At 38.8% G+C, this 27,675-nt stretch overlaps 1 protein-coding gene across 1 annotated transcript; it reads right to left on the bottom strand.

Annotated features, from left to right (window-relative positions):
* LYPLAL1 (lysophospholipase like 1) lies at positions 1-27,675 on the bottom strand. The gene is made up of 5 exons (XM_064709143.1): positions 27,377-27,675; positions 23,112-23,211; positions 11,118-11,287; positions 856-971; positions 1-257 (listed from the first exon to the last, which is right to left on the bottom strand). The coding sequence occupies exons 1-5, from the start codon at positions 27,459-27,461 to the stop codon at positions 18-20; spliced, it is 711 nt and encodes a 236-aa protein (XP_064565213.1). The 5' UTR covers positions 27,462-27,675; the 3' UTR covers positions 1-17.

Below are 27,675 nucleotides of genomic sequence, written 5' to 3'. Positions count from 1 at the left end.
TGAGGCTGGATCTTCATTTATTCATTAGCCTTTGGTGCTTCAACAGGCAATTTCTTTATAATCCAGGATTTTAATTTTTCTATTTCAGTTCTGTTCAGCTCATGATTGAGGTTTGGAAAAGTATGAAGTGACGTTGATACTCCCAGAGACTTTAACATCTTGTTGGTCTCTTCACCCCATGAGTAGAGAACTAGATTATCAGCAGTTCCATGGCACTGAAATAATTCTGGAAGAGCTCTTTCATTTCTTTTCAAAGCCTAGATGGAAAGGAAACACTGTCAGACATACTGCCAAAAATTTAAAAGGAATATTTACAATTACATGGTGACAATTATTGCACTTACTGATCTACATTTTAGGGGTTATACTGTACTATCTCTATAGAAGTAAATAAGGAAATACTGGAAAAAACTGCCCTTCAAGTTTTAATACAAGAACTCTTGACAAATGGTAGTGTTTACTTTAAGGTCTATATCCCTCTCCAAATAAGAGAAAGAGAAAAAACTCATGACAGCAAATGGAGCTCGTATTATAATGCATCACACATTTTAAAAGAATACTTATGCTTACACAGTCTTTTTAACAATTAAGGACAACTAGTAAAGCATTTCATTTGTTAATCTCTTTCAACACTTTAATATTGTACTGTCTGTGCAAAAAAGTGCAATAAAACATTATTTAAAGACAGCTTTAAAGCCTCACTTTCCTAATATTCTGCTTATCTATTTCCCGGAAATGACATAAGTTTAGAATGTGAATCAACTGCCTCAGACGTATAAACATGTATACTGAATTTTAATCACCATGTTTTCTTATAGCTAAACATGTTTTCTATAATATCTACTACACACTCACCTGGTAAACAGCAGAGTCTTTATTCAGAAAACTGGACAAGGCAAAGACTCCTGCCAGATCCTGATGAAACCTAAAGGCCAAATGCATTGCCATTCCACCTCCCATTGAAAAGCCTCCTAGGATGCACCAAAAGAAAAAAATATTTTTCTATAAGTCTTTGTAACCCAATGTACAATTTATTATCTTCAGACTTGTTTCTTTAATATATAATATAAAAAAAAAAAACAAACCCATCTTGAGTATCATAAAGTTTACAAAGATTTTAGAATTACAGAGTCACTTAGGTTGGATAAAATCTCTAAGATCATAAAGCCCAGCCTATGACTCAACACCACCTTGTCAAGTAGACCATTGCACCAAGTTCCACATTCATTCATTTCTTGAGCACCTCCAGAGACAGTGCCTCCAGCACCTCCCTGGGCAGCCCATCCCAAAAGTTTAACAACCTTTTTGTGAAGCAATTCTTTCTGACATCCAACCTGAACCTGATGTGGCATAGCTTGAGGTTTAAATCAAAGCATGATGCAATTAAGACAATGGATAGCTAAAGCAGTGCTGAATATTCATTACTGAGAGAGGACAAAAAATGCCATCAAGTAATACTTCAGAAGGTATTCAGGTAGCTGAATACTGTGGACATGCATACTCTGACATAAATGAAGTAAAACTCTCTGAACAGGTAATTTTCACTGCTTTTTGTATTCAAGTTATTTCTCCCCTAGGCTAGCAGCATTCACACATGAAAGATCTCTATTTTGCATAATCAATGAGCACTCACATTCAAGTAGTAATGAGGATATTTTTGCTGTTATACCTTGGGATATATCATAAATAGGGAACAAATGCAATGTATATCCCTGAGCTCTACCAGGATCTCTGAACTAACGGCCCTCTGTCGTCCATATGTCTCTTCAACTACACTAATTCCTTACCAAAGGTAATTCCTCAGGGATGGTTTTTATATGACAAATGCTTATTCAGTAGGAAAGAAATCCAGACAACTACATTACTTCACAAGGACACAGTACACAGGCCATTATATTGACTGTATCCAGATAATGAATAGAGTGAAGCTTCCTTTATTTTCTTATGCACAATATGGTCACTTATTTCATTTCCTTTTGATCATTCTGAAGAATGCTGTCATTTCCAAACCCCAAAAGAAGCAGCTGTACTCTAAGAGACCATTTTGCTTTTGCTTAGAAATAAATACAGACAATGCTTTATCAACAAAATAAAATGAAGTCCATTTTAAGTATTTCAGATTACAGGAAGAAAAGCTGCATTGAAAAGTCATTACTAGTTTGTAAATGATTTAATCTTAAAATTTTGTACCCAGTTAGTCACAATCTGGCACACTGTCTGCAATTACTCACCAGCAGTCTTTGACAATGCAGTCACCTTCTGTTTAGAAGAATATTAGGTAATGGTTCTTTTATGTGGCTCATACTACTACAAGAAAATGCAATACAAAGGACTAGCTCTTTGAATTTGATTTGCATGGGAATACCTGAAGTTTATCACACAATACCACAACAATCTCTGAGTAAATGCCATATGCTAAATGCTTCAAAAACAACAATTCGAATAAGCATTTATAGATGCAGACTATTTTTTCAATTAAAAGAACCATTTCAGTATATGTGCATGTTTGACATAACACATAAAAGACACTCTTAGTCAAGAACATCTAAAATAATTCAAATTTTGGATGAAGGAAAAATAAAAGGAAGGTATAGATATTACACAAAGCCAATGTATAAAATGACAAGAGTGTAAACAAAACATAAAAGTACATGTATACAGATGATCTCGCCATGAAGAATACATAAACTGTACAGCATTGTTAAGCAGATCGTGTCAGGAGTGTTAGATAAAATCAAAATGACACAGCAACATTTCATCCTTAGATGGGCAGAACACTGCAAGGTCTTCACCAATCTACTTCTCTACTTCAGACCAATCTACCTTCAAGAAAGACAAAGACTGTGCACAGAAGTTCAGAATTTGCCAGAAGGTCTTAAATTCAGAAGTACATTCACTTTCAGTTTTCCCCTCATGCCTATTTTATGAGAACTGTGATTAATGCTTCACAACAGTTAAACAGGGTTAGCTCAACAATGCTCAGGATGCCAGTTCAGGAAAGCACCTAACTCTTTGTGTTAACTTCCCTGACTCACAAAGGAGGTTTATGTGTAGACTAACAGGGGAGCACACACAAAAGACTCAATTAGGTAAAACACTTCCAGTTGCAGAGAAAGTTCACTCAAGGATGCATTTATGACCTTGAATCTGCTTCAGTGTAGTGCTGATTATTAGGTAGCACCCCTCTGCAATAAGAAGAAAGCTGCTTGTGACTCACCTTGACAGCTGAGAAAGATCTGCTGAAATCAGACAATCATCACACTTCCAAATTAAAAAATTTGAATCAGAAGGAAACTCCCATGCAATACTTTACTAAAACTAAAACATTCTTTTCTGGAATATAATCTGTAACTAAATTCGGGTGATATCAGGCACAGGATGATGTAACACAATGTGAACAGAAACAGAATTTCTCAAATGCAATTTATTCCTGATTGAATGAGACAGAAATCCTCACCACAGTTGCCATTTTTCAGTGATAAAACATTCCTTGTAAATGGCCTTAGGAGCCTTTTAAACAAAACTCCAGTTCATTTTTGTAAAAGATCTTGATTTGTATTAATTTGCTTCCCATTTGTATTTGCCTGAAATGATAATCTGGTCCATGATGACATTTGAACGTTACACAGGGTTCAGGAAACCAAGTATTTACCTACTGTCAAACTTTAGCTTTATTTGTTTCTTTATACTTTGTCTAACAATGTCTGTGTTTGCATCTCAGAAAAGACAAACTTTATTATCCAGCACAAAGATTTATTTTGTATCTCCTGTCCTGTATACATAAGAGAATGCTAAAAACTGCCTTCTCCCCTATGCATCACTTTAGTGGCTGCAATGAATTCACAAAGTTCTTTAGGTGTTCAGTCTTCTTCACAGAAAAAACAGCTCTCTAGCACACACAGGTTTGACATTGCCAAGTGCATCCTGAATCATACAAACCTGACTGTAAATCACCTTAGTCCATTTGTTATAATGATCATGGAAACATCACTTTTTCATGCTTTTCAGTAAAACTTTAACATGTGCCCAAAGCTGCTTGCCATACTAGAAATCACAGCCATGGGGGAAAAAAACAATTATGAATTATATCTAGTGCACAAATTTTGAAGAGAAAAAAGAACAGGAGAAGCTAAACCCCAGATTTTGATGAGATTAGGATTTGGACTTGGGTGCAGGGATGCAGTTTGGGGTGTTTGTTTTAAGCAATATTTCTTCACTAGTTTCTCTGTATTAGTTGTTCTTCATCTTTCCTGTATTTTTTCCCATTTGTCAGTACAGCTTTAGTAACGAAGTGGCAAGAAATGAATCCTCCAGCACACAGAGCCTGTGCCAGCCCAGCACAAGACAAACACTCTTCTGTTGTATAAGGCTACACCAGCACAGTCAGAAATTGTCTTGGCCTGTTCTGATATTATTACAATACATTACATACTCTTGCCTACTTTTCATTCCATTCTCACAGCATTTTTCATTCTCAATTTTTCCTTTTTTAGTATTTCAACTTAAAGTTGCTCTAATCAGTGTGTTATCAAGAATTTCTCCCTTAAGTTACATTCCAGTTTACTTTCCCTCTCCCTAGGGACTAGGTGGTTTACCTTATATTAACGGCAACAGCACAACCTTGTTCTACACAGCATCTGCAAAGAAGCTGACTTTCTGTTTCGGCCTTCCATTTTCATCAATGAATGGAAGTATTATATACATTTAACAGTGTACACAAATGAATATCAGCAAAGAGTACAAATGCCAGTGGAACAGCAAACTCCCTTCTCCACAGAACTCCCTGAACACTGCTCCTGTGTTAAGTATTCAAACACTTGCTTTGTCTCAAGTGAATTTCCTCACAGCAGTGATTTTCTCCTTTTAATCTCTTCATGAAACTTCACCAAACCCAAACTTTGCACAGCAGCAGAACTGCAATGAACGATTTCCACCTTTGATAGCCTTGTTATTCTGGTTGTTACTTAGTCTTTACAAGAGCAACAAACTTGAGAGTCGTTATAAGAACAAAGGCAACTTCCCTTGAGTGGTTCAGCCACTTGCTCTTGTTAGGAACGTGAATTAACTTGCTCCCCAACTTCCTCACCAGTCAAAACACATTTTGAAATGCATATTTAAGTGGTATGACTTTTACCACTTTCTTGTAAAAACAAGTGTACTATTGTTTCTAACCAGTTACATTTTATTTTCAACTATTACAGGTAATAGAGGGGAACCCAACATGTGTACCTAAGGGGCTGTAATTTTTAGCACTGGAAGGAAAATAAAATCCATTAAAAGTCTCGAATCATTTTTTATTTAGATGTTACTCTGCCAATCTATGGCTTGCTTCATTTACCCAGTGTGTGTTGTCTTGGTTGTTTCTACAGAGGACAGCAGTGTCTTGCTGCAACACTAACCTGTCATTTTTACAGTCAGCATAACTGCACGACATGGGTAAAAGGAAGAGAAAAACCTATCCTTTATGCTCACAGTATTTGTGACTCTAAACTGAATCACAGGTAGGAAAGTGGAAAATTGCTCTCTAAAGCAAAGAGTAGCAATGCACAGAAACAAGCTGCTGTTCTGCAGAGCTGTGAACCTTCTGTTAGCAGAGGTCTTTTAGAATTCAGAAAAGCAATGATAAGGATTTGCCTAAATAGAACTGAGCCTGCACTGGCACATGACAATGGAATAGCAAATGCTGTGAAGTCTCACTTTTCTGTGACTCTGTTGGCATAACTGTGAAGAAAGTACAGGTTAATTTGTACCCTGTGGCATGTCTGCACAACTCCCAAGCATTCTAAAAGCCCATCCATCCATCCATCCATTTAATTTTGCACTGAATTCAGGTATTTATTAAAGATGAGTAAGGACATGTCTTCAACAGAGTTCTTAGTAAGGCTGAAAAGCTCAGAACTTGATTATATATAATTATTTTCTTACCAAAGCCATTATCTTATAGGCAACGACAATATCATGATTGAATTATTTTTGAATGATTTTATTCATTTGCTTCTGTGAGTCTTGTTTACTCCTAATCTTCACTATCATTTGCTAAACCTGTATTTCACCATACTGGGACTGTGTTATCTTTCAGAGTCTTTAGACACATTAATACTGACACCATCACATGTTGGGAAACAAAGTAACAAGTAATGGTCTAGTCTTGGTTAAAATTAGCATTGTACCTCCTAGCAAAAGACTTACAAAGGAAACAAAGATTAATTTGTTAAAGTCTCTTTTTGCTTCCTGATGTGTGAGCTAGACTAGCAGAGATCCAAAAGAGACACATGGTCAGTTCAGACACAAAAAAAAACCCCAAAACCAAGAGGACCAAACATTTACCCCAAAGTATAAATGCAAGGCAAATTTACACTGATGCACTGAAAATTAATAAAATGTTGCAGGTATTATGGGGCAGATGAACTAACAGTACTTCTTTCAGCCCAGAGAGAAACCACAAAGCCATGTAATGGGAGGTAGAGAAAGAGAAATCTCATTTGAACTGCAGAGAGAAACAGCAAAATAAACCCATAAATTTCCTCTGTAAGAACAAGGCAGTAAGTACCTCTGAATGGAAGACAATGTCCTCCTAATAAAGACAGAAGATACACGATAGGATGAGTGACAGCAAAAGGCTCAGAAGCCAAAAGCATTAAGTGCCAAGACTGTGGATGAACTAGATGGCTCAACACTTCAACAATTTATTGTTGCAAGTTTTTATCTCCACGTATTTATAGAATCTGTTCTCTGGGGCTTCAAAGCCAAGATATTTCCCCCCCATCCCATTTTCACACACACTGAGAGAGAAGGAAATGCTAATATTTACAAGAAGCACAGAGCTTTCATGTTACTTCCACCGTGGTTCAGTAGCTATGTAAGAAGTCTAGCAATAAACAAAAAGTGGTTGTGTGTCTTGTGTTATTGTTACAGCACAAGGGGTCAGGAATCATGCATGTGTTTTTTGGCATTTAGTCAAATCTACAGGACTGTTATGGAAAGTTTATTTTCACTGGCTGCTTACACGAGTGACTACAGGTGGCAGAGACCAACATGCTTGGATCAGCACTTCTGCACTACACAAAAAGTGACCTGTGAAAGCAGGAAAGCAGTGCTAAATTAAGAACAAAAAAAGAACAAAAAGACTGCCTTTCACCAAAGTGTAGTTGACTACAGTAAGCCCTATCAAAATGCTCAAAAAACGAGAGAGCCGTTTCTTTCAAGAGCTTGTAACATATTCTTGAATAATATTGTTGAAATCTTAAACAGTTTTCACTGAAGTGGACTTATTTTACAGGGCACTGTCACTAAGGAAGCAGTTAAAAAAACCCAAAACAAAGGAACAACCAGAAGAAAACAAAAAACAAAAGCACCACCACCTGAAAAACCAACTTAGTTTTAGATAGAAAAAGAAATTACTGTCCCACATTTTAAACTGTGGCTTGCTTGACCAATTTAGGAATTAATTCAGGCATTTATAAAGAAGAAATACATCCTGTTTTTAAAGAAAGGATATTATCAAAGCTCCAAGTGTCAAAATTTGACTAAATTTATAACACTCTTTTATCTCCAAAGTCAATAAAAACCTACTTACAGGACTATTTACAAAAAGTCCTTTAGCCAGGAAGACCAGTAAGAGTAACTCAATAAGAATGTCTGGCTAAAAACTAAGTGCCATTATCAAATTCTGGGGATGATATAATTATTTTTTTGAATAATTATGTATTGCTGCTAGTCTCACTTCCTTCCTCCTCCAAGGTCAGAGGAAATAAAACTTAATCAGAAGTCTACTTTCTTCAAAAGACTTGTGTTAAAAGGAAAGCAACTAATGAAACTGTTATGAGATAAGAATGGGTAGATAAGCCATGTCACAAAATTAATACGGATGTTTTAAAAATAAGACTTCCTTTACATCCAGCAAACTAAGTAATTTATTTCTTTAGAAGTAGATTCATAGAGCAGTTGTTAAAAGCAAGGCTGCACCAGCATTTTCCTTGATTAGGAAGAGAGGAGTGGCACTGTACAACCTGGACTCCATCCTCAGCTTTAGAGTTCTGATCTGCAAGCAGTCACGTGTGAATTTCAGAGGTATCAAAGCAAACAATGCAGGGTACAATTTCTTTCAGAGAAAATGCTCTTACTGTCCCACTATCTTAGCTCTGTGGAAAGTCTGAATGGCTCAAGAAGGGGAATCATCCCTCAGAACACCAGGAGCTGGGCTTCTCACTGTCCATGTTTGAGAGCCCACTGCTGCTCCCCGTCTCTTCCCACTCACTCACCTCTGCACAGTGCTCTCTCAGATCTTGCCTTCTTATCCCACACCTCTGAGCTGTCAGCCACTGCCCACCTTCCTGCTTGCCCAACACCTCGCTCACCCTCATCCAACAATATCTGACACTCACCCTCAGCCTGTAATTTCTAGTCCTCTATTCCATATAAAACCATAACCTTCAATCTTGTTATGCTCCTCATACTCATTTTGTTTTCTTTCCAGTCATTAAAACTCCCACTTACTGCAAAATGGTCACTCAACCCAATTCTCCTTAACCCTTTAAGGAGCATTTAATTCCCTGTAAATACCCTCACATGACTGTTCTGCTCTTTGGCTTCTGTGACTCTACCCAAAAAGGCCCCCACTGTTCTTCACAGACTCTCAAGTTCTCCAGTTGCTTCTCTCAACTATTTTGTCTCTGTTTTCCATAAAAAGATATGTACCATTATGGATCTCCAATATGACTCAACAACACTGCACTATGAATTCATAGCAAAATTTCACCCGGCTTCCCCTGCTATAAATGCCTTATTTTTTCCCTTTACCTCACAAAGGCTGCCTCCTCCAACTCCATGGTACCAGCAGTGACAAATCTATCTGTTACCTTAGGCCTCATCTTATTGTACTAGATGGATATTCCTGACATTTTCCAAGAGAAATGGAAAAAGATCTGAGAGAATTTAGTTATCTGACATTCTAAGCAAGTAACCAAACCTTCCCTTATCTCCTGTACACCCATCTTCTAAACTCAGAAAAATTTCAGGCTGCACATTTCTCCTTTTTGAGTGGACATTACATTATGGTGCAGACATACTGACTTGGCCTCATATTTTCTTTTGATAAAAAAAATCACAGAATGGTTTGGGTTGGAAGAAATTCTAAAGATCATTTGGTTCAAACCCCCTGCCACGGGCAGGAAGTCCTTCAATTAGACCAGGTTCCTCAGGGCCCCATCCAACCTGGCCTTCAACACTTCCAGGGATGGACACCCCCAGCTTGTCTGGGCAATATATTCCAGTGTGTTACCACCATCAAAGTAACAAATTTCTTTTTAATATCTAATCTAAACCTACTCTCTTTCAGTCTAAAGCCATTTCACTCTGTCCTATCATTACATGGCCATGTAAAAAGTCCCTCCTCAGCTTTTATGTGGGACCCTTTAGATATTGGCAAGTGCTGCAAAATCTCCCCAGAGCCTTCTGTTCTTCAGGCTGAATACTATAAATCTGCTGAGTACCTTTACAAAAGTACTAGTTTCCTGTAAGAAAGAATGCCAGAAGATGGGAAATTATTTGCACAAAGTCCCAGGACATTTAATGTCACCTTTATGCATAGAGACCTTAGAGGATCTCTTAAGTTTCACTCTTCACTGCATCACACACTGGTTAATCATCAAAAATAGCACAGAAAAGGCACAAAGTTCTTGTGGAAGAACACTTAATCTTGTACAGCCACAAGTGATATAACTTTCCACTACCAAGTTCCTTATGCATCTGCATGAGTCCCCTTCTGTACTTTGGACGAAGTAACTCAGGGCTTCCTTATTTTGCTTCTTGCATAAATATTGGACTGCACCACGAGAATGTAGGCTTGTAGTCTCTGTCAGGTGGGGAAGCAGAGCTCTCCAGAGTGACAAAACAAGTACAGTTATTTCTGATTTATATGTGAGGAATGCAAACACACAGAGACGGGGACTTCCAAAGAATCTACGGGATGAAACACTCAGTGCATGCCAACTTCCTTACTCTGCTTATGACTTGGAAAACAACCTTCATACTTTGCAGTCTGGCTATTTCTAATTTTGAAGGCTACAGAGGAAAGGAAAACAGCCTAGTAGCACACTGGATCTGTACACAGAGCATCTCTCAGCTCACTCAACAGCAAAGCACCTGCACTTCTCCAGCTGCTTCCAAGCCAGAAGGTATAACAACATAGGAAAGACAGATCAAAGGGACTCTGCTGACAGCCATCCAAAACAATGCAGCCAGCACAATGAGCCAGCAAGGGAAAGGAAGCACAGGCCTTCACAGAGCAACATGGGGCTAGACCAGGAAAACACACCAGGCTGAATGGTAGTGGCTTGGCCACACAAGATTTTGACGGCATGACTTAGCTGGACATACATTTATAAGACATCACTTTAAGAGTTTTTTCCCCGACCCAAAACAGTTTGTGGTCTAGAGATGGGACAAGGATCCACGGACTTGTGAATTCTCATTCCCTCTCTGCCATAGGCTATTTCATCACCCTCAACTCCTGTGCCTCAATATCTCATCATCTATTTCACTGAAGTACTGTGAAAGTTACTGGAAATTTGTGGAAAGAGAAATAAAGAAAGACACATATGAACTATCACAGCTAATACTTCATTTGTTATCAAGTGTCAGCCTTTAGTGCTATGTAACATACACATTTTTCCTGCATGAATTAATTTAACCCAAAATTATTAGAGCAGTAAGGAAAAGTTCATGATTATTTATATGCTACATCTCCATTCTCCAAAATGCACGTCATTTTTGGAAAGTGTACTTTACATCCTTGAAAAGGGCTTAAAGGAAATAGTCAAACTATGTAGTTCTCAAAGTAAATCACTGCCCACTCTATTTTAAATAATGATTACAAATGACTGTTGAAAATAAAAACAGTTTTACATTTTGAGGATACTGCTTACAGTTAGCCCCACTCTCCACCTGATATGGGTTTAAATAAGGATTCAATATTGCTGAGGATAGGCTACTGAAAAGGCTGTTCAGCAGTTTCAAGCCATGATCATGACCCTTCAGGAGAGAGCAAATTCAAAGAAGTTAACCTCTTAACCATTAAAAAACTATTAGGATAAACACATTATAAATATATCTCTTACCTATGAGTATCCTGCTCTTGGCAATGCCATTGTTAACCTCATCATTGATCAGGTCTGTAAGGCCCCGGCACATGGAATCGATGCTTTCAATGTGTTCAGGACAGTCATTACAGATCTTATACCTGTCAAACCACACATTGGAAAAGGCTCCTTTCATGGGTGTATATGGCCTAGAGTGGTGGAAAAAAAGAAAACAAAGATTAACCAAGCACAGGATCAAATGCCTTGATCATATGTATTAAACAAAAAAAAATTCAGTGTATCTCCAGCAAAGGAGAGAATAAACCCTTTTGAGGTGTAACTCCATTTACATCCAGCCACACTGCATTTCCTTGCATTGAATTCATGGTCCTTCAAGAATGAAGCCAACATTTGGAAGCTATGCAAAATGCAATTTTCAGCCAGTTCAATATTAAGGTTGGTTAGGTCAGCTAAACATTTTAAATCTTAAACCTGTCAAGAAGTTCTTAATCCTAAACAAAGTCAGGGTTGAAATCCATGCCGGAATATGATAAACTGAAGTAACTTCTAAACAAGACAGCTTTGCAAGAGCTAACTTTATGTAATTCAATTGCCTAATTCTTGACAAAACTGACAGGGGATGGGTATTATAAACCTCTAGGTGTCAAAAAAAAACCTGCCAATTTTTCTTTCTGTCAAATAAATACAGCCATCCTCATCGTAATGGGGCAGGTATCTCACAAACATAACTGAAAGAAATGCCATGTGCTTACTGGACTGATGCACAAGCAAGAGTTATGGTACTCCTCACCATAATACTTTGTAGTCAGAATGTTATTTTAAGTGCTTCAACAGGCTGCTCAAATCCTAGATAATCAAGAAACCTTCAATTCAAAGAAGCCTTTTCTTTGGTTTTAAATAAAGATGATTAATAGAGCCCTGAAATCCCAAGAAAGGTGATCTAATTGCCTTGCAATGGCTCTACAATATATTACAAAACATACTGCAATGAGATCAATCATCTCAAACAAAGCCCCTTGAAACCCTTATTTGCTATGTTCAACCAGGGCAAATTCTTCACTTTTACTTAAGCTTGGATCAGATTACAATCACTATCCACAAAACAGACAGTTTTTGATACATTTCTGGATAGGAACACACTGAAAATGCTAAAGTTGACTTCTGTGCTGTCTGGAATTTTTTCAATGCTAGGATTAAACAAAGCTACAACTAACCCAAAATGAGAAAGTCACAAATTCAGTTATTCTTAATGAAGGAACAAATTCTGCCTTTATTAACACCAGGGAGGCCTCACATATGCAAACAGCTATTTCTAAACCAGTGCTGCCACTAGGATGAGTGTTCAAGATATTTGACTATTTGGACTATTCAGCCATAATAGTAAAAATGAGAGCGCATAGGTTTTTTTCTGCCTGTTGTCATGAGCACAAAAAAAAAAAAAAAAAACCATGACTTAAAAATTGGTAAGAAAAATATACTGAAAGAGGCAACAAACAGCAACAGATAGGTACAAACAGAAACACTACAGGTTCATACAGGGGCCAGTTCTGTTTAATATTTTTATTGATGACATGGATGAGGGTTTAGAGTCTTTTATCAGCAAATTTGCAGACGACACTAAGCTGGGAACGTGTGTTGATCTGTTAGAGGGACAGAGGGCTTTGCAGAGGGACTTGGAACGGTTGGATGCATGGGCAGAATCTAATGGGATGAATTTCAATAAGTCCAAGAGCCGAGTCCTGCACTTTGGCCACAATAACCCCCTGCAACGATATAAGCTAGGGGCGGTGTGGCTGGACAGTGCTCAGCTGGAAAGGGACCTAGGGGTGCTGGTTGACAGTCGGCTGAACGTGAGCCAGCAGTGTGCCCAGGTGGACAAGAAGGCCAATGGCATCCTGGCCAGTATCAGGAATGGTGTGGCCAGCAGGAGCAGGGAGGTCATTCTTCCCCTGTACTCAGCACTGGTGAGGCCTCACCTGGAGTATTGCGTCCAGTTCTGGGCCCCTCACTTTAGGAGGGACGTTGAGATGCTTGAGCGTGTCCAAAGGAGAGCAACGAGGCTGGTGAGGGGCTTGGAACACAAGCCATATGAAGAACGACTGAGGGAGCTGGGGTTGCTCAGCCTGGAGAAAAGGAGACTCAAGGGTGACCTTATCACTCTCTTCAACTTCCTGAAGGGTGGCTGTGGTGAGCTGGGGGTCTGTCTTTTTCTCCAGGCAACAACAGACAGAACAAGAGGACACAGTCTCAAGCTGCGCCAAGGGAGATGCAAGCTAGAATTAAGGAGGAAGTATTTTACAGAAAGAGTGGTCAAATACTGGAATCATCTACCCAGGGAGGTGGTGGAGTCACCATCCCTCGAAGAGTTTAAAAAAAGACTGGATGTGGCACTTGGTGCCATGATCTAGTTGAGGTGTTAGAACATGGGTTGGACTCGATGATCTTACAGGTCTCTTCCAGCCTAGAATTTCTGTGATTCTGTGATTCATCTTTTTCAGCAGAGCTTCAAGGTACCTAAAATGTACTGTTATTGAAAGTACCATACAGTATGTGGTCAAGTGCCTTGTAAGTAATCCCTCATTTCTTTAATTCAAAACAAACTGTATACTCAAGCACCAGAATTTTAAAAATTGAGCTATTCATTTTCAAGGTAGCCCTTACCTGTCTATTAAAAAGCTAACTCCAAAATTAAAGGAAATTCAGTGGAAAAATCTTGTATACCCAGCAATTTAAAGCTGTGTTTAAAAAATGGTATTAAAATTATTTGCTTTCTTGATTGTCTTTTCTTCAGAATCATGTCTCCAGAAATGAATTGATCAACACCTAAGAAATAAGATTACAAATATCTAATTCACAAAAGTCAGTTTCTAAGAGCAGACATTCCAGTCAAATCTATCAAGAGCAGAATCAATGGAGTTTCTGGAAGTCACCTGGACAATGTGACATACAACAGACGAAATGCCTGGGTAAACAGCATTTAATCCATTATTTTAGCTTCTCTCAAACACTTTTACATCAATCCTGGTTAAGATGTTTCATAGCAGAGTGCTTCATTTTCTAGTAAAATCAGGGTACCTAATATCTGTGTAAGAAAAGATGTGAAAGGTTTTAATTTTACTACAGCATGTTGACCTGGATTTATTATTACAGCAGGTTAACCTCCAGGATGTATATGGAACATAGATACATACATATACTGCATTACAGCAATTTACTTTTACATTCTATAAATATTAAAACATGTTTCCCCACAACTAAATGACAAGCTCATGACATTTAAAATAGATCAAAATTCATCATGAGATTGTAATACTGGATCAGATGTTGAAACTGAGGACTTCTACCTGCTGTTTTTGCTAATTTTTCATAAGACAGATGAAAGACCAACATCTTTCAAGCCCACAGGAAAAGACCCCCAAGAAAACAGACAAGTGGCTTTCAGCTGCCCCAAAAACATCCTTGCAAGCACTCTTGATTTCTCAGAAATGCATTAAAAATAACCTTTACATAAAGCTGAGAAGTAAGATTCTTTTATTGGTTCACCCAACTGGCACATCTGTTTTAGTCATTCACCTTTTTCTTTAAATAATCCCTTTATTAGCTGGCACACTACAACTCAGACATTACCACGGTAAACAAATATGTTTGGCATGGAACCATCTGTACAGCTCCAAGAATACAGCACCAAATTTTTTCATACAATCAAACCACAAAAAAAATAAAATTCCCTATGTTACAGTGACATGAGAAGCTGTACTGAAATATACAAAACCAAAAAAAATACAGAGTGCAGTGGAAACTCCATCCATCAAGATCAACATGGTCAGTTAAGGACAATGTCAGAACAAATAATCAGCTTTAAGTTTGGAATTGTTTTTACTCTCTTAAGTTTAATTAAAACTCATACCATCAGTCCATCTGTGCCTCACTTTCTTTATTCTCTTTTAAAAATGATACTAGAAATAAAGCTCTGTCCCTAAAACTGTGGACTGTTGAAAGTGGAAATGAAAATATAGAGTCCCCCAAGCTGCATGGATATTTTTTCGTATTTGGTTTTAAGGGGTGTGTGTATGTTTTGCTTGTTCTGGAGCACATACAAGATTCAAATTCGTATAAGAAAATACGAATCAAGAATCCTCTCTCTGTGAAGATCAAGCTTCCAAACTTGTATCCATTTTTAAGAGACACTTGAAAGAAAGTTCAGTTTGTATGAATTTCTTTCTTAACATTTAAATGTAAGGAGCACGGACAGCAAAGGAGACATGACTAGTATCAAACACTGTTTAAGAAACTGCAGGATTAGAAGGATTAGAGTATTACGAGGATTAGAATCTTTTAAATGCTTCCCAATACCCCCAATCACTCTAAATCATGTTTTCTGATTACTTTATAGCTCCTATTTGTAGATTACTACACCTCTTGCATGAGAGTGCAGTCTCAAGAAGATCCTTCACAACACATCAATGTCTTAAAAGGAAAATATATCCTGTAATATCTTTGTAAGTACTTATCATCCTTTCCATCTCAGACAGAAGTAATTTTCACTGTTGACCTCACTGCAAAGTTTCAAAGCAGTACATATCATTACAGATTTTACGAACTCAAGATAGATTAGCTGCTGCTAAGCTGAGTTCTGAGAAGTAATAAAAAAAAACATGATGAAAAGTAGGTAGCAGCAATACCATCTATCTCCACTTTTCTGAAGCACAAATATATCCTCTAGACCTTCTTATTCATGTTTAGAATTGTGCCAGCTAGTCTGAAATTATCTTAACAGAAGTGGAGAGCAACCCAATGATGCTACACAAGGCTCAGATTCAGATCTCAAACCACGGCAAATTCCATCTCCAAAATGATGCTATTAGCATGGTGATTCACATAAAACTACAGGTGGTTTTGCTCATTACCCAATAAATCACTGTCCCTATCCAACATTTTAAGTTAGAAGACAAGCCAGAAGTTCTAGCTGCTTTAAATGAGACAGCACATTGATAAATGGCAAGTATTCTTCCCCCAACTCTTTCTCCTGATGCATGATTGTATCACTGCCTTCATGCTCAGCACTATGATCATTCTGCATTAGCAGACACATAAACCCAGACCTCTGATGCTGGCTTACAGGCTTCCAGACAGAATTTCCCGAAATGCCAGACAGAACTGGAAATTTATAGTGAAGTTGGGCTTCAATATTGAAATAAAGACTAAGAAAGATAAAAAATTACTGAAATTCTTCATTTTTCCTGCTTCCCAAACCCACCTCCCCTCAGTTAGGAGGTAGGGCCTCTCAAATTGCAATGTTGTCTTTTAGAAGACTGTGCAGCCCTCTGAAAAATCTACAGGGCACGCTACCTCAGCAGTTCCACATTGTTCTGCTCAGACTCCAGCTGGAGAACTACATCCAGTCCTGGAATCCTCAGAACAGGAAAGCCACAGACCTGTTGGAGCAGGTCCAGAGGAGGGCCACAGAAATTATCAAATCACCTTTTCTCACAAAGAAAGGCTGAGAGAGTTGGGTTTGTTCAGCCTGAAGGAGATAAAGGTCCAGGGAGACTTTACTGAAGCCTTCCAGTACTTAAAGGGGCCTATAGGAAGATGGGAACATACCTTTTAGTGGGACCTGCTGCAACAGGCAAAGGGGGAATGACTTTCAATTTAAATTGGTTGGATTTAGACAAGATATAAGGAAGACTGGTTTTTAAAACAAGGATGCTGAAACACCAACACAGGTTGAACAGAGGTGGCAGATGTCTCACCCTGGAAACATTTCAGGAAGGGCTGGATGGGATTTCAAGCCACATGATGTAGTTGAAGATGTCCCTGCTCATTGTTGGCGGGGATTGAACTAGATGACTTTGAAAGTCCCTTCCAATCCAAAATATGGAGTAGTTCTAGAAGCAAGTCTTGACTCTCTCAAAGCTGACGGCAGGTTTTTTGAATGAAAGCATATTACTCCCTAATCCCAAATTCTCTCATAGCATAATGTCACTGATGAATTTCAGTATTACATTTCAACAGAAAATTTAGGTTCCCAAATATGATTTCTAATTCCCACTGTCTGCTTGAAGCAGAAAGCAAATTTTAAAAGAAATGGGGAGGAAAAGAGAGAATTCAGCTAGTCCAATAAGAAGTATAAATCAGAAACTCTAGTCCAAGGTACATCTTCTGTTAAAACTGAGGGTCAGCATATCTTAAAAATGAAGCTTTGTGGTATGGTAACAGAGCATATGATGTGTCCAAAATTCAAGCAGCTTTAACTTAGAACTATACTTTAAAAAAAAATTACCAAAAGGAAGGCAAGAGTCATCTCCATGAGGAGCAATTTTGGCTGTTCTCCAGGAAAGGCTGTGCCTGTTCACTCAACCACATGCAAATGCTTTTGATAGAGTTGTTCTGGATGCACATTGTCTGAAATGAGAGCTGACTGAGCCAGTACAGAACGGTTACCTGAAGAAATACTATGCTGACAGCTTTTGTTACTTGAGACAAATCTTATTCATTCAAGACAAAGGGAGCTGCGAGAGAGTCTGGCATAAAACTCAGTGGGAGAAATTAAGTTTGTTTCTGTTTCTTTGTTCTTGTGGGTTTGCTGGGTTGGTTTTGTTGTTTGGAAGATTTTTCTTTTTGGAGAGAGTGGTGTAAATTCTGGGGAATGGTACTAATCAGAGAACACCAATAATTTTATGGTTGAAAAGATCATAAAAGACCTTTAATACACATTGCCAGTTCCTCAGCAACCAATAGTGGCTGCCTTACAAATTCACTGAAACAAAGTGGCAAGAGGCTAACCAGGGTCCAATCTGCATCAGTTCTCCATTAGGGGTCTGAAAGGTGATCTGGGATTCAAGTGGCATCTTTCACAAGCTGGTGCCAAACAAAACTGAGGATGGATGAATGATACTAGTTAAGCACAGAAACCTTTGAAAAGACTGTAAAGCAAGAGCACAGAACGGCACATAACTTAGAAATCCACAACTGCTTGCAGGAAGGGTGATACAAAAACAACTGTCTCCAATTCTTCTGTACCAGAAAAGGGTTGAGAGAAGAAAAATCAGATGAAGAATGCCTAAGAGCATCAATGCAGTACAAGGGATTTACAATGCAGTAAAAGGGATTACAAATCCAAGATTATTTCTATCGTGTTCTAATTTGTTTTCCCCAAGCATGACTTCAGTTATCTCTGACAAGTGTTTAGTGCATCGCATGTGCTATTTAGCATCTGATGTGAGCATTAGATATATGCAGTTTTCCTCACCTAATTCCAGACCAGAAATAAAAGGGAAATACAAAGTTTATCCAAGTATACTTTAAGCATTATTATGCAGAACACATTGAATTTCTACTTAAAGGAGATGAAAGAACCACCCCACGATACCAACCCAAAACCTTCCCATTTCTCCCTCAAGCTCCCACCTTTAAAAAAGGCTCCTTTGTGTTAAATTTATGAATGAGGTTAGGGCTTACAAAAGTCAAGGATTAATAACATTTGCTTGAGCCAAAAACAGTATGATAGGCACTGTGCACGCTCCCCTCCAATCCATCTCAAGTCCGAGCTGCAGTACCCCTGCTGCTTTTCCAATCCGAGGCCTCTCACAGGCAGAGGCTGCCAGAGGAGCTAAGTGGTGCCAAACTGTCTGGTGGTTTTGTGATAGAGCCAGATGGGGACTATGGTGAGATGAAGCTCATTTCCACCCATGAGCTGAGCAAAGATGTGAAATGAGGAGAAGAGATGGAGCAGTGGGCCTTTTAGTCCTTACCAGCCACATAATGATAAGGAAAATTAGAACACATTGGGGCTCCTGCACCCCAGACAACAAGTTCTGCACAGAGACTTACATCCCACAGAAAGGTTTGTTGAGTGAATGTCAAAAAGATCCATAAAATCGCCAAAGTAGTTATTATAGCTTATAGTTGATTTTCTGACTTGCAAAAGAGAAGGACTGCCAGAATGGAATGCAAGACAATGCAAAGAATCTTTGGCCTAGATTTTTTCAGGGAATTATAGAAGGCAAGGTATATGTATTAAAACAAGCAGAGCCTAAATGGTTTTAGATTTACCACGTTAGCTACTGCAATGCCAATTTAAACTATCACTTTCTATTAAAAAAAAGAAGTTTAAATTGGGTGGTATTCAGTTCTGATTTAGAAACTCAATAGAAACCTAATGTTTAAGTCACAATTGTAGCAGCTGAAACAGTATTTAAAGTTGTAGGCATCCTGACCCAAATAAAAAGGGAAAAAGGAAACCCTTTCCTTTAAAACTATTAATGTAGACGTGGCTTTAGAGATTGCATCAGCTACTTGGGCTCCAATTTGAGCTTGGAGTTTTTTTTAAAAATTTATATTAGCATTACAATGGAGAGAAAATAGAATTCTGTTATGTTTAACAAGTTTAATCTATGTGCAGAAGCGCTAATCTTGACAGAAAGCTAGACACAGCTAAAACAAGTTCTCTGCTAATTTTTAAGTATCTCAGTATATTGCTGAGATACTTGGAAAAAAAACCCCAAACCTCCTAGCAATGTGTAAAACTTTTAATTTGTAAAGCAAAATTTGTAAACCCCAGGCAAATGCACCTAATTTCCAACAATATTCCAAACTCAGGTGTCAGTACTCTCACTACATCACACCAAGTCTTGGAATGCACATATTTTTTCCATTTTTATCTAAGCATGCTTTTTACCATATGTGATTTATTTAGTATTTTTGGAAGTTTTTCTTTTTTAACTGTAAATTTTACTATCCACATTCTGTTATTTTTGCTCAAGAAACAACCAAATATGACACTGAATGCACTTTCCAATGTGATGGGGAATAAGTGAAACAAAATGCTGTTAACACTTCCTGTCCAGGGGGCATCAGGTGATTGCTCTCTGCACAAACCCTGAACATCACAAAAATTATTAAAGTAAATATCTTTTAAAAAAAGAAGTGTGACTTTTTACAGATACCTAAAGAGAAGAGTAAAAAACAGTTTTATAAAATGTAGTTCAGTTAAATTCCATTGCTTTTACCCATAATCTTCTTCTGTGTTTGCCGAAATCAATGCTAGTGAAGCCTAAGAACATATTTCAGAATTCTTCCAGATTATATGCTGGACTGGTTTTCCAAAATAATTTTCAAATACATTGACTCTTGAATCAAAACATGTCTAAACCTCTGATGCTGTACAAATGAAAAATATGCATGTTTCAGCACCTGGGACAAAATCTAAACAAAACATAAGTACAACCCAAATCCATCCTCCACAAAAAAAAAAAAAAAAAAAAGTTGTGTTGAAAAATGTGAATTCCACTGCTTTTCAAAACTCCATTGAACAGACATGAAGAATGTATATCTATGGATATCTATGGATCTATTAATTTCCATCAAAAATATGAAAAGGTATTCCCGACCTGCAGTTTATCCTGCCAAAGCCCCTAGCTTTGCAGTTATATCATCGTGCTTGTACTGGCATAGCTACTTTGACAGAGCACATTCACTGTGCATGTGCAAAGAAAAGACAGGAGCTCAGAGCATGAAGCACATCCACATTAACAGCATTTTGCCAGAAGAGCACATCAGCCAACCCTAGGAGGGCGCTGCCAAGCTTCAAGCTTTCCTTTGATTTCATCATCAGCACAAGAACCTGCAGGCAGGCTTTGCACTGACGGTGCAGTGGCAGGTTAGAGACCCACGGAGGCTCTCTCTCAGCAGCCTGACCTCCAGCCAGCACATTCCTCAGCCGCTGGGTGGGCAAAGAACCTGGTGTCAGAATCTTCTCAGCAGATCTCTATGTCCATAACCACCCAGCTATAGGTATCATTAACAAGAATGCTGAATTCCTCCCCTGCTGCCAGAAACATTTTGAGTTCTTATCAAAATATATATGCATATAAATATACACATAAATAAAACCAACATATGTACTCAAGTCGAATTACTTTAATGTCAGCCATTCAAGTTTGGAAGGTCTAGGCCTTGCTTTTATTTTTTGTGAAAGAAAGGAAGACAACTGTTACAAAACCATTTCAAAAAAGCATAATGTGGTTTGTTCTTGAACACCAAAACAATATGAAATAGGTCTGTAAATGCTTCGTTATTTTGGTTTCCACCAATGACATGTATCATCACAAACTTCAGCACTGCTGCAAACAGTGGCAAGCTGCTTAGGAGCATCTGTTTCATTTTACTGTGTCAGCTAGGGCTGCTCATCAGCAACAAAGAGCTATACACAAGAGTGCTTTGCCAGTTAAAGACAAACGGTGTGGGTATTTTATATTCTTTGAATGTACAACTTTTCTGTTTTGCTAAAAGCCACTTAATCAGCTCATGCATGACTCTACCTGCTCTAGAAAAGAACAAGAATAACCTCAACTTAAAAAAGAAAAGAAGAGAGTGAAATAAACTGTTTATTCACATGTTTTAATAACAACAGAATCTTCCCATCTGTTTAGCAAAGTACTGAAATTCAAAGTCATAAGATAAAAACAAATTCCTTCATTTGAGTCAGGAGATGTTATCAGGAGATGCTGGTTAATCAGTCATACATCACTTACATCTGTAGTTACCCAAAGAAACCAGAATAAATAAGAAAAGGACTGGACCTCAGAAGTGCAGTGGGATGGAAAAGTCAAGCACTGGCCCACCAGATGTGGTCTGAGGTGCTCTGGCTGCATATAGCAGAAGGGAAAAAAAATAATTTTCCAGGGAGGCAGCTCCTCCTGCATTTCCCCAGTACCTGCTGTGCTGGGAGGGAAGCAGTGGACCCACTCAGTGTGTGTGATGTGCCACTGATAACTCTAGCACCACTTCAGCCTGTCATCAGGCTGAAATTATTTACAGAAAATGGGATTCACTCCCTGCTAACCCAGAACACAGTGCTTCAAAAGCTTCCACTCATGGGCTTGATTTTTCTGTAAAACAGCAAGTACATTCACTGCAATCTCTCAGTTGCTTTTCCTGCCCAAGTAGACCATAAAAAATACATGGTCAAGGAAAATGGTTTTTTTTCATGTAATAGTGAGTGACAGACAAAATCTGCTATTATACTTGTTTAAACCCTCCAAGAATTTTTCCTGACTTTGAAACCTCTGTACCTCAAAAGTCTATGTAACAATTTCCTTTTCCGTTCAGCATTCATCCACACTTATACACAAATTCAGAAAGAAACTCAACCCCATTACCTTTCAAGGAAACATTTTCCTAATTTAGAGCCACAGACACCTTAAAAAAATTGTATTAAGAAAAATTAAACACTTTTAAAATTTAGTATTATATATTTAATATATGTTACATACATAATATATGTAATTAATTATATATTCCATATTTAATATTACCTTTGGATAGCTATGGGGGTAGGTGTCCAACTTTTACCCTCTAGGTTTGACCACATAAACTTTCAAATTCCTGCAGGAAAAAATTTTTATCTATATATCCATCTACCACTGAATACACAGCGTCATTTAAAAACAAGACTTGAGCTCACAGCAAATGTTGAACTCAATTCTCTTTGAAATAGTTGGGCCAGGATTCAAAGAAGAAGTAATGTGCATTTTCGAATTCCCAGTCCTTTCTCCAGGAGGTGAGGATCTTTGACATCCTACTTGCCAAAAAGACTGACCACCTTCAGTACAGAAACCTGGCATTAAATACAAAACAATATTTTCATAGTTAGTATGTGGGAGTTATTATGGGTAGAATTGTGATCTGGATCATGACTCTCTAATGCCACTACAACACACATTGCAGGATCATCTTGCACTTATATGAAGGAAATGGAAAGCTACTATGAGGACAATACCCAAATTTCAAATAGAGGCTGTGACTTCTGGGAATCCTTTAGAGTCTTAACCACTTAAAATCACAGTTCCTGGACAACAATGCATGGTTGAGTTTCAGTTTTGTCAGAAAGCATATACATGAGAAAGAAGAAAGAATTGTTAGGACAATTTGTACTAATATCCAGAACTGTACTTCATAGCACTGGAACAGAGGAACTTAATCCTACAGTTACAATATATTAAATGGTACCTGGCAGGAGCTGTTGGGTAAATTACTTTTATATGTTGGAATGCCATGTCTTGATTCAAAATCTGTTTTATCCATGCTCTTGCTCCTTGGCCAGTATCACCTGTATCACACAGAAGAGTACAAGAATTATGCAGTGCATTTAGCAAGAAAATGATACAATATCAAATATACTTCAGATTGACTTAATTTCAAATAAGTTAATACACTAAAATGCTAAAACAGGACTTTCTAGAACAACTTCCGTTCCCTTTCCAATGGATTCAAAACTTCCTAGAAAAAGACTATAAGAGATGATACAACGTAAGTTTAATCAATACTTTACTACATTTAATGACTTAAGCATCTCCCAAGCAGATACAAGGTAACTTGTGTCTTACTCTCTTACTTACAGTTGACCATATTTGCTCTTAAGTGATAAACAAAAATCTTGATGAACATCTTAAAAAGTGAGGTAAAATAATTGTTGCTCCCCTTAGAAAAGTTAATTACTTTTACTAGAGAATTTTATGTAACCCACTTCAGAACCCAGTGAAAAAGATCTTCACATTTAATTATGCTAACATTGCACATAGGCTTTATGGGAAAAGACAATTTGTAAAGAGATAGGTTCAGCTAAAATACGAAGCAGACTCTTAAAGAAACTTTAACCACACAGTTCTGTTTGAAAACTAGTTGAGATCCACTCCCAATCTGTTTTTTCCTAGTCTCACCAACACAGCCTATGGCCAAAACCCCTGTAGACTGAAGTACTACAAACAGGATGAATTCTTCTGTAGATAGCATTTGCTCCTTTTAAATAAATATACATATATACACCAGACCGTGCCTACAGTTTGTCTTTGCACCACTGCAGTGTATATTCAGCCATAATTTCACTGCCACCCCTCTCAAGAGCAGGCACTAGTAAGTCCTCAGTGTATACAATACTTCAAGCTTAAGCAAATCAATCCATCAAAGAATATATTTTACAGTAGCAAGGATGTTCAACCTAAAAAATCAAGTGGCAGCTCAGCAAACTGGAATTTCACTACTGCCACTCATGCCACAGGACTTCAGTCTTGCTTGAAGTTGAGGTTCCCACATATTATCAACTCAAAATGCTAAAATTCTCCATTATTTTAGTTCAAGTTGTTTGGTTTGACTTTAGAACTTGCCCCATTATTTTCAATAAAATGGCCAAACCAAAAGAAAAAAAATGCCACTGTCCTTAGCCAGGCTTATTGGCACATTACATGGGCTCATCTGAACAAGGTCACATCAATACACCAATGCATTGTTAAATTTATCATAATTCCCCAATGGAGAAAATCTGCTCTTAAGCACTCTAACAAAATTGAGATGGTTTTTATTTACAGACATAATTAATGTATCTTCAAAATTAAAACAGAAGGCAAGAAGGATTCAAACCCAGCAATTTTCTTCCTGTTAAGCACAATTAGCATAACTAGAACTAACTGTTCTCTGACCTAAATACTCCACGTGACAAAAAACAGGGTTGCAAAACTGACACAGATCTCACCTTGTGCTAAGTTAAACAGTAAAATCAAAGTTACTTCCTTAACTAGATGCTTCCGAACACACCCCACAAGCACTTTGCTTATGCGAGTGTTGTGATCTGAAGTCCACAAGCACCTCTGATTCTTCTGAGACACTCCCGACACACAAGGGTTTCCTCAAGGCTCTTGTCACCTCAGTTACAAACAATGTATCTTAGGGAGGCTTGAACTAACACTTTTTTTCCCCTTATACACTGCTTTTGTTTTGGGTTTTTTTTTTTTTTTCAGTTAGAAAGCCAAGATCTAGGCCTTGCAAATACTTGCACAGAATGAACACGGAGGTAACTCAACCAACTACCTAAATGATTACAGAATTGGGACTTAAAACTTTACAAATTCCTTAATGATGTTGGAGAAATCATTATTTTATTATTTATTCCCACCTCTTGAACTTCACAAAGATCTTCAAAAACCTCTACTGTTATTGAATACAATTTGTCCATGAAAAGGTCACAGAAAACTCAGTAAGAGAAAATTTAACTATGACCTTCTGTATCAAGAACTGTCATGGTCCAAATGCTACTCAAATGTGAGCACTTGTATGCTCAGATAATGTATTTTGATTTTAGGAACAGAACTTGGAGGAGAGGGAGGAGGAGACTGTGACATCAAACAAAAGCCAACAAATCTCCTGAAATGCTAGTCTTTCAGGCTCTTTTGAAATTTTAGCATTATATGTTTTGAACACTACAAAAAAAAAAGCAAATTATGGGTGATTCTGCTTTGAGACAGTTTACAAAGTGAAAAAGACTGATGGCAGCTCTATTATCTTCTTCTTCCTCCTTAAGTAAAACGTTACTTTCTTTCCTTTCAAATACTGGCTGTATTTCCAAGTTTTCTTTCTATGCAAAGTTTAAATTTAATGTGTAACATGTAGACTGGACATTAGGAAAAACTTATTCACCAAAAGGGCTTTCAAGCACTGGAACAGGCTGCCCAGGAAAGTCACTGAGTCACCATCCCCGGAGGTATTTAAAAGATGTGTAGATGTGGCACTTAAGGACATGGTTTACTGGTGGACTTGGCAGCATTTGGTTGGACTCGATGTTCTAAAAGGTCTTTTCCAGCCTACGATTCTGTGCTTGTTACAACTTGCAAAGTTGTAATCCTCAGCCTAAAAAGCTATCACACACTCGCTATGTCCAGTTGCCTTCCCTGCCAAGCTATAAATGCAACCTCTACCTAAATCTGATGCGTAGAACCAGGGTTGTTCTCATACTTTTCTATACTGTTTTGCATTTGCATTCTGCACTTGTTATAGTTTGTCTGGAGCAAGCATAATGCACAAAATGGATTCAAGCAATTTGACCACCACTTTCCATCACAAGTGCTGTACAAAGGTTTACAACTCAGGTTTACAGGCCAGCCCACAGCAACAGCACTGTGGCGACTTCTGTTTTAAATTCTATTCTGGAACTGCTAGAAACCAAATAAAATCGCCCCATTACAAACATTATGAACAAAATAATATATATTAAAAAAAAGAAAATTGTAGAGTACTTTAACCACAAGTGGAATCAACCTCTAACCATAATCTTCCCTTACTCCTCCAACATTACAGAAAATTATTTCCTCAAGCATTAAAGCATTAACATTAACAAGAGAGCTGGACACATAAACTCTTTCACTTTCATTCTTTTACGCACAGAATTTTTTAAAAACAAAATTAAACTAGACCATAAAAAAAACCTAATTTAGTAAGGACACACATCTTTGTTAAACTAAACAGAAGCACCAGCTAAAAACAAAAGTAAGCAAAGGACAAGGAAAGTGTTGAGCATGTTACCATATGCACATGGCCAGCTCAGTAGTATCGATTCTCAAGGCCTTGATCTAGTAAACCTAAGATTGCTGGTTTTCTTGTTTTCTTTTTTTTCTCCCCACATCATGTGTATCTTGTTGCTATTTAGCTCATTAGAAACAACTTTTGAGGAACTAAACCCAACAAAACACATGTTCCCCTCCTGCTCTCAGACCAGTCGCTGATGTAGGTAACTCCCTTCTGCAGAGCATGGCCGTGAAGCCCGTCTGGACATGGACAGGGCCCTTCTGAACAATCAGAAGTTGATAAATGAACACTGGCTTTTAAAGGGTGCCTCATGCCGATTCTAAACCAGCAAGAAACACTTTAACTGGGAAAGTCATCCTCCAAATGTGGCTGCTCTCTGAGAAGGGCAATTTAGGGAGTAACAGGACTCGAGGAAACGGCACGAAGTGTAAGGTCGGGTATCAGGAAAAGGTTCTTCACCCAGAGGGTGGCTGGACACTGGAACCCGCTCCCCAGGGCAGTGGTCACAGCACCAGGCAGCCCGACAGAGTCCAAGAAGCCTTTGGACAGTGCTCTGAGGCACACGGTGTGACTCCTGGGGTGTCCTGTGCAGGGCCAGGAGTCGGCCTGTGATGATCCTGATGCGCCCCTTCCCACTGAGCACGTTCTGTGATCTCCCGGAACGCGTGTGTTCTCACGGAACTCCGGAGACCGCACACGGCTTTGCCGCCCACCGCCTCCACCCTGCGGGCCCGCGGAGGGCAGAGCCGCGGAGACAGAATCACCTCAAAGCCCTTCCTAGTCCTGGCGGCCGCCGCGGCCACCCCGCCCCGCCGCCCCCCTCCCGCAGCACCGGAGGGGCCGACCCTGCCCGCTTCGCCCGCTCCCGGGAGCACCCCGTCCCCACGGGCAGCGGGAGAGAAGGGAGGGAAAGCAGGCACCTGAGCCGTGCAGGAAGATGAGGGAGGCGGTGTGCCTGCCCGCGGGAGCCACCACGCTCCGCTGCAGCGCTGCGGGCGCCGCCATGCCCAGCGCACTCCTCCTCCTCCTCCGGGCCAGCCCTGCCGGTTCCGGGCCTCCTGTCGCCCTGTCTCCGCCCCCCGCTCCTCTGCTGCGGCACCCCGGGCTCTCCTGGCGCTGGGCTAGGAAATTTGTCACTCCAGGCACTGCGCTGGGTGAGCAAAGCTTGTTTACAGGCAGCGCGGCCTGTCTCCGGACGCCGTATTTAGCAGTGTCCTGT

The sequence above is a fragment of the Zonotrichia leucophrys genome, chromosome 3, assembly GCF_028769735.1.
Source record: "Zonotrichia leucophrys gambelii isolate GWCS_2022_RI chromosome 3, RI_Zleu_2.0, whole genome shotgun sequence".
Classification (NCBI taxonomy): Eukaryota; Metazoa; Chordata; class Aves; order Passeriformes; family Passerellidae; genus Zonotrichia; species Zonotrichia leucophrys.
This window is presented reverse-complemented; position numbering and strand designations above follow the sequence as displayed.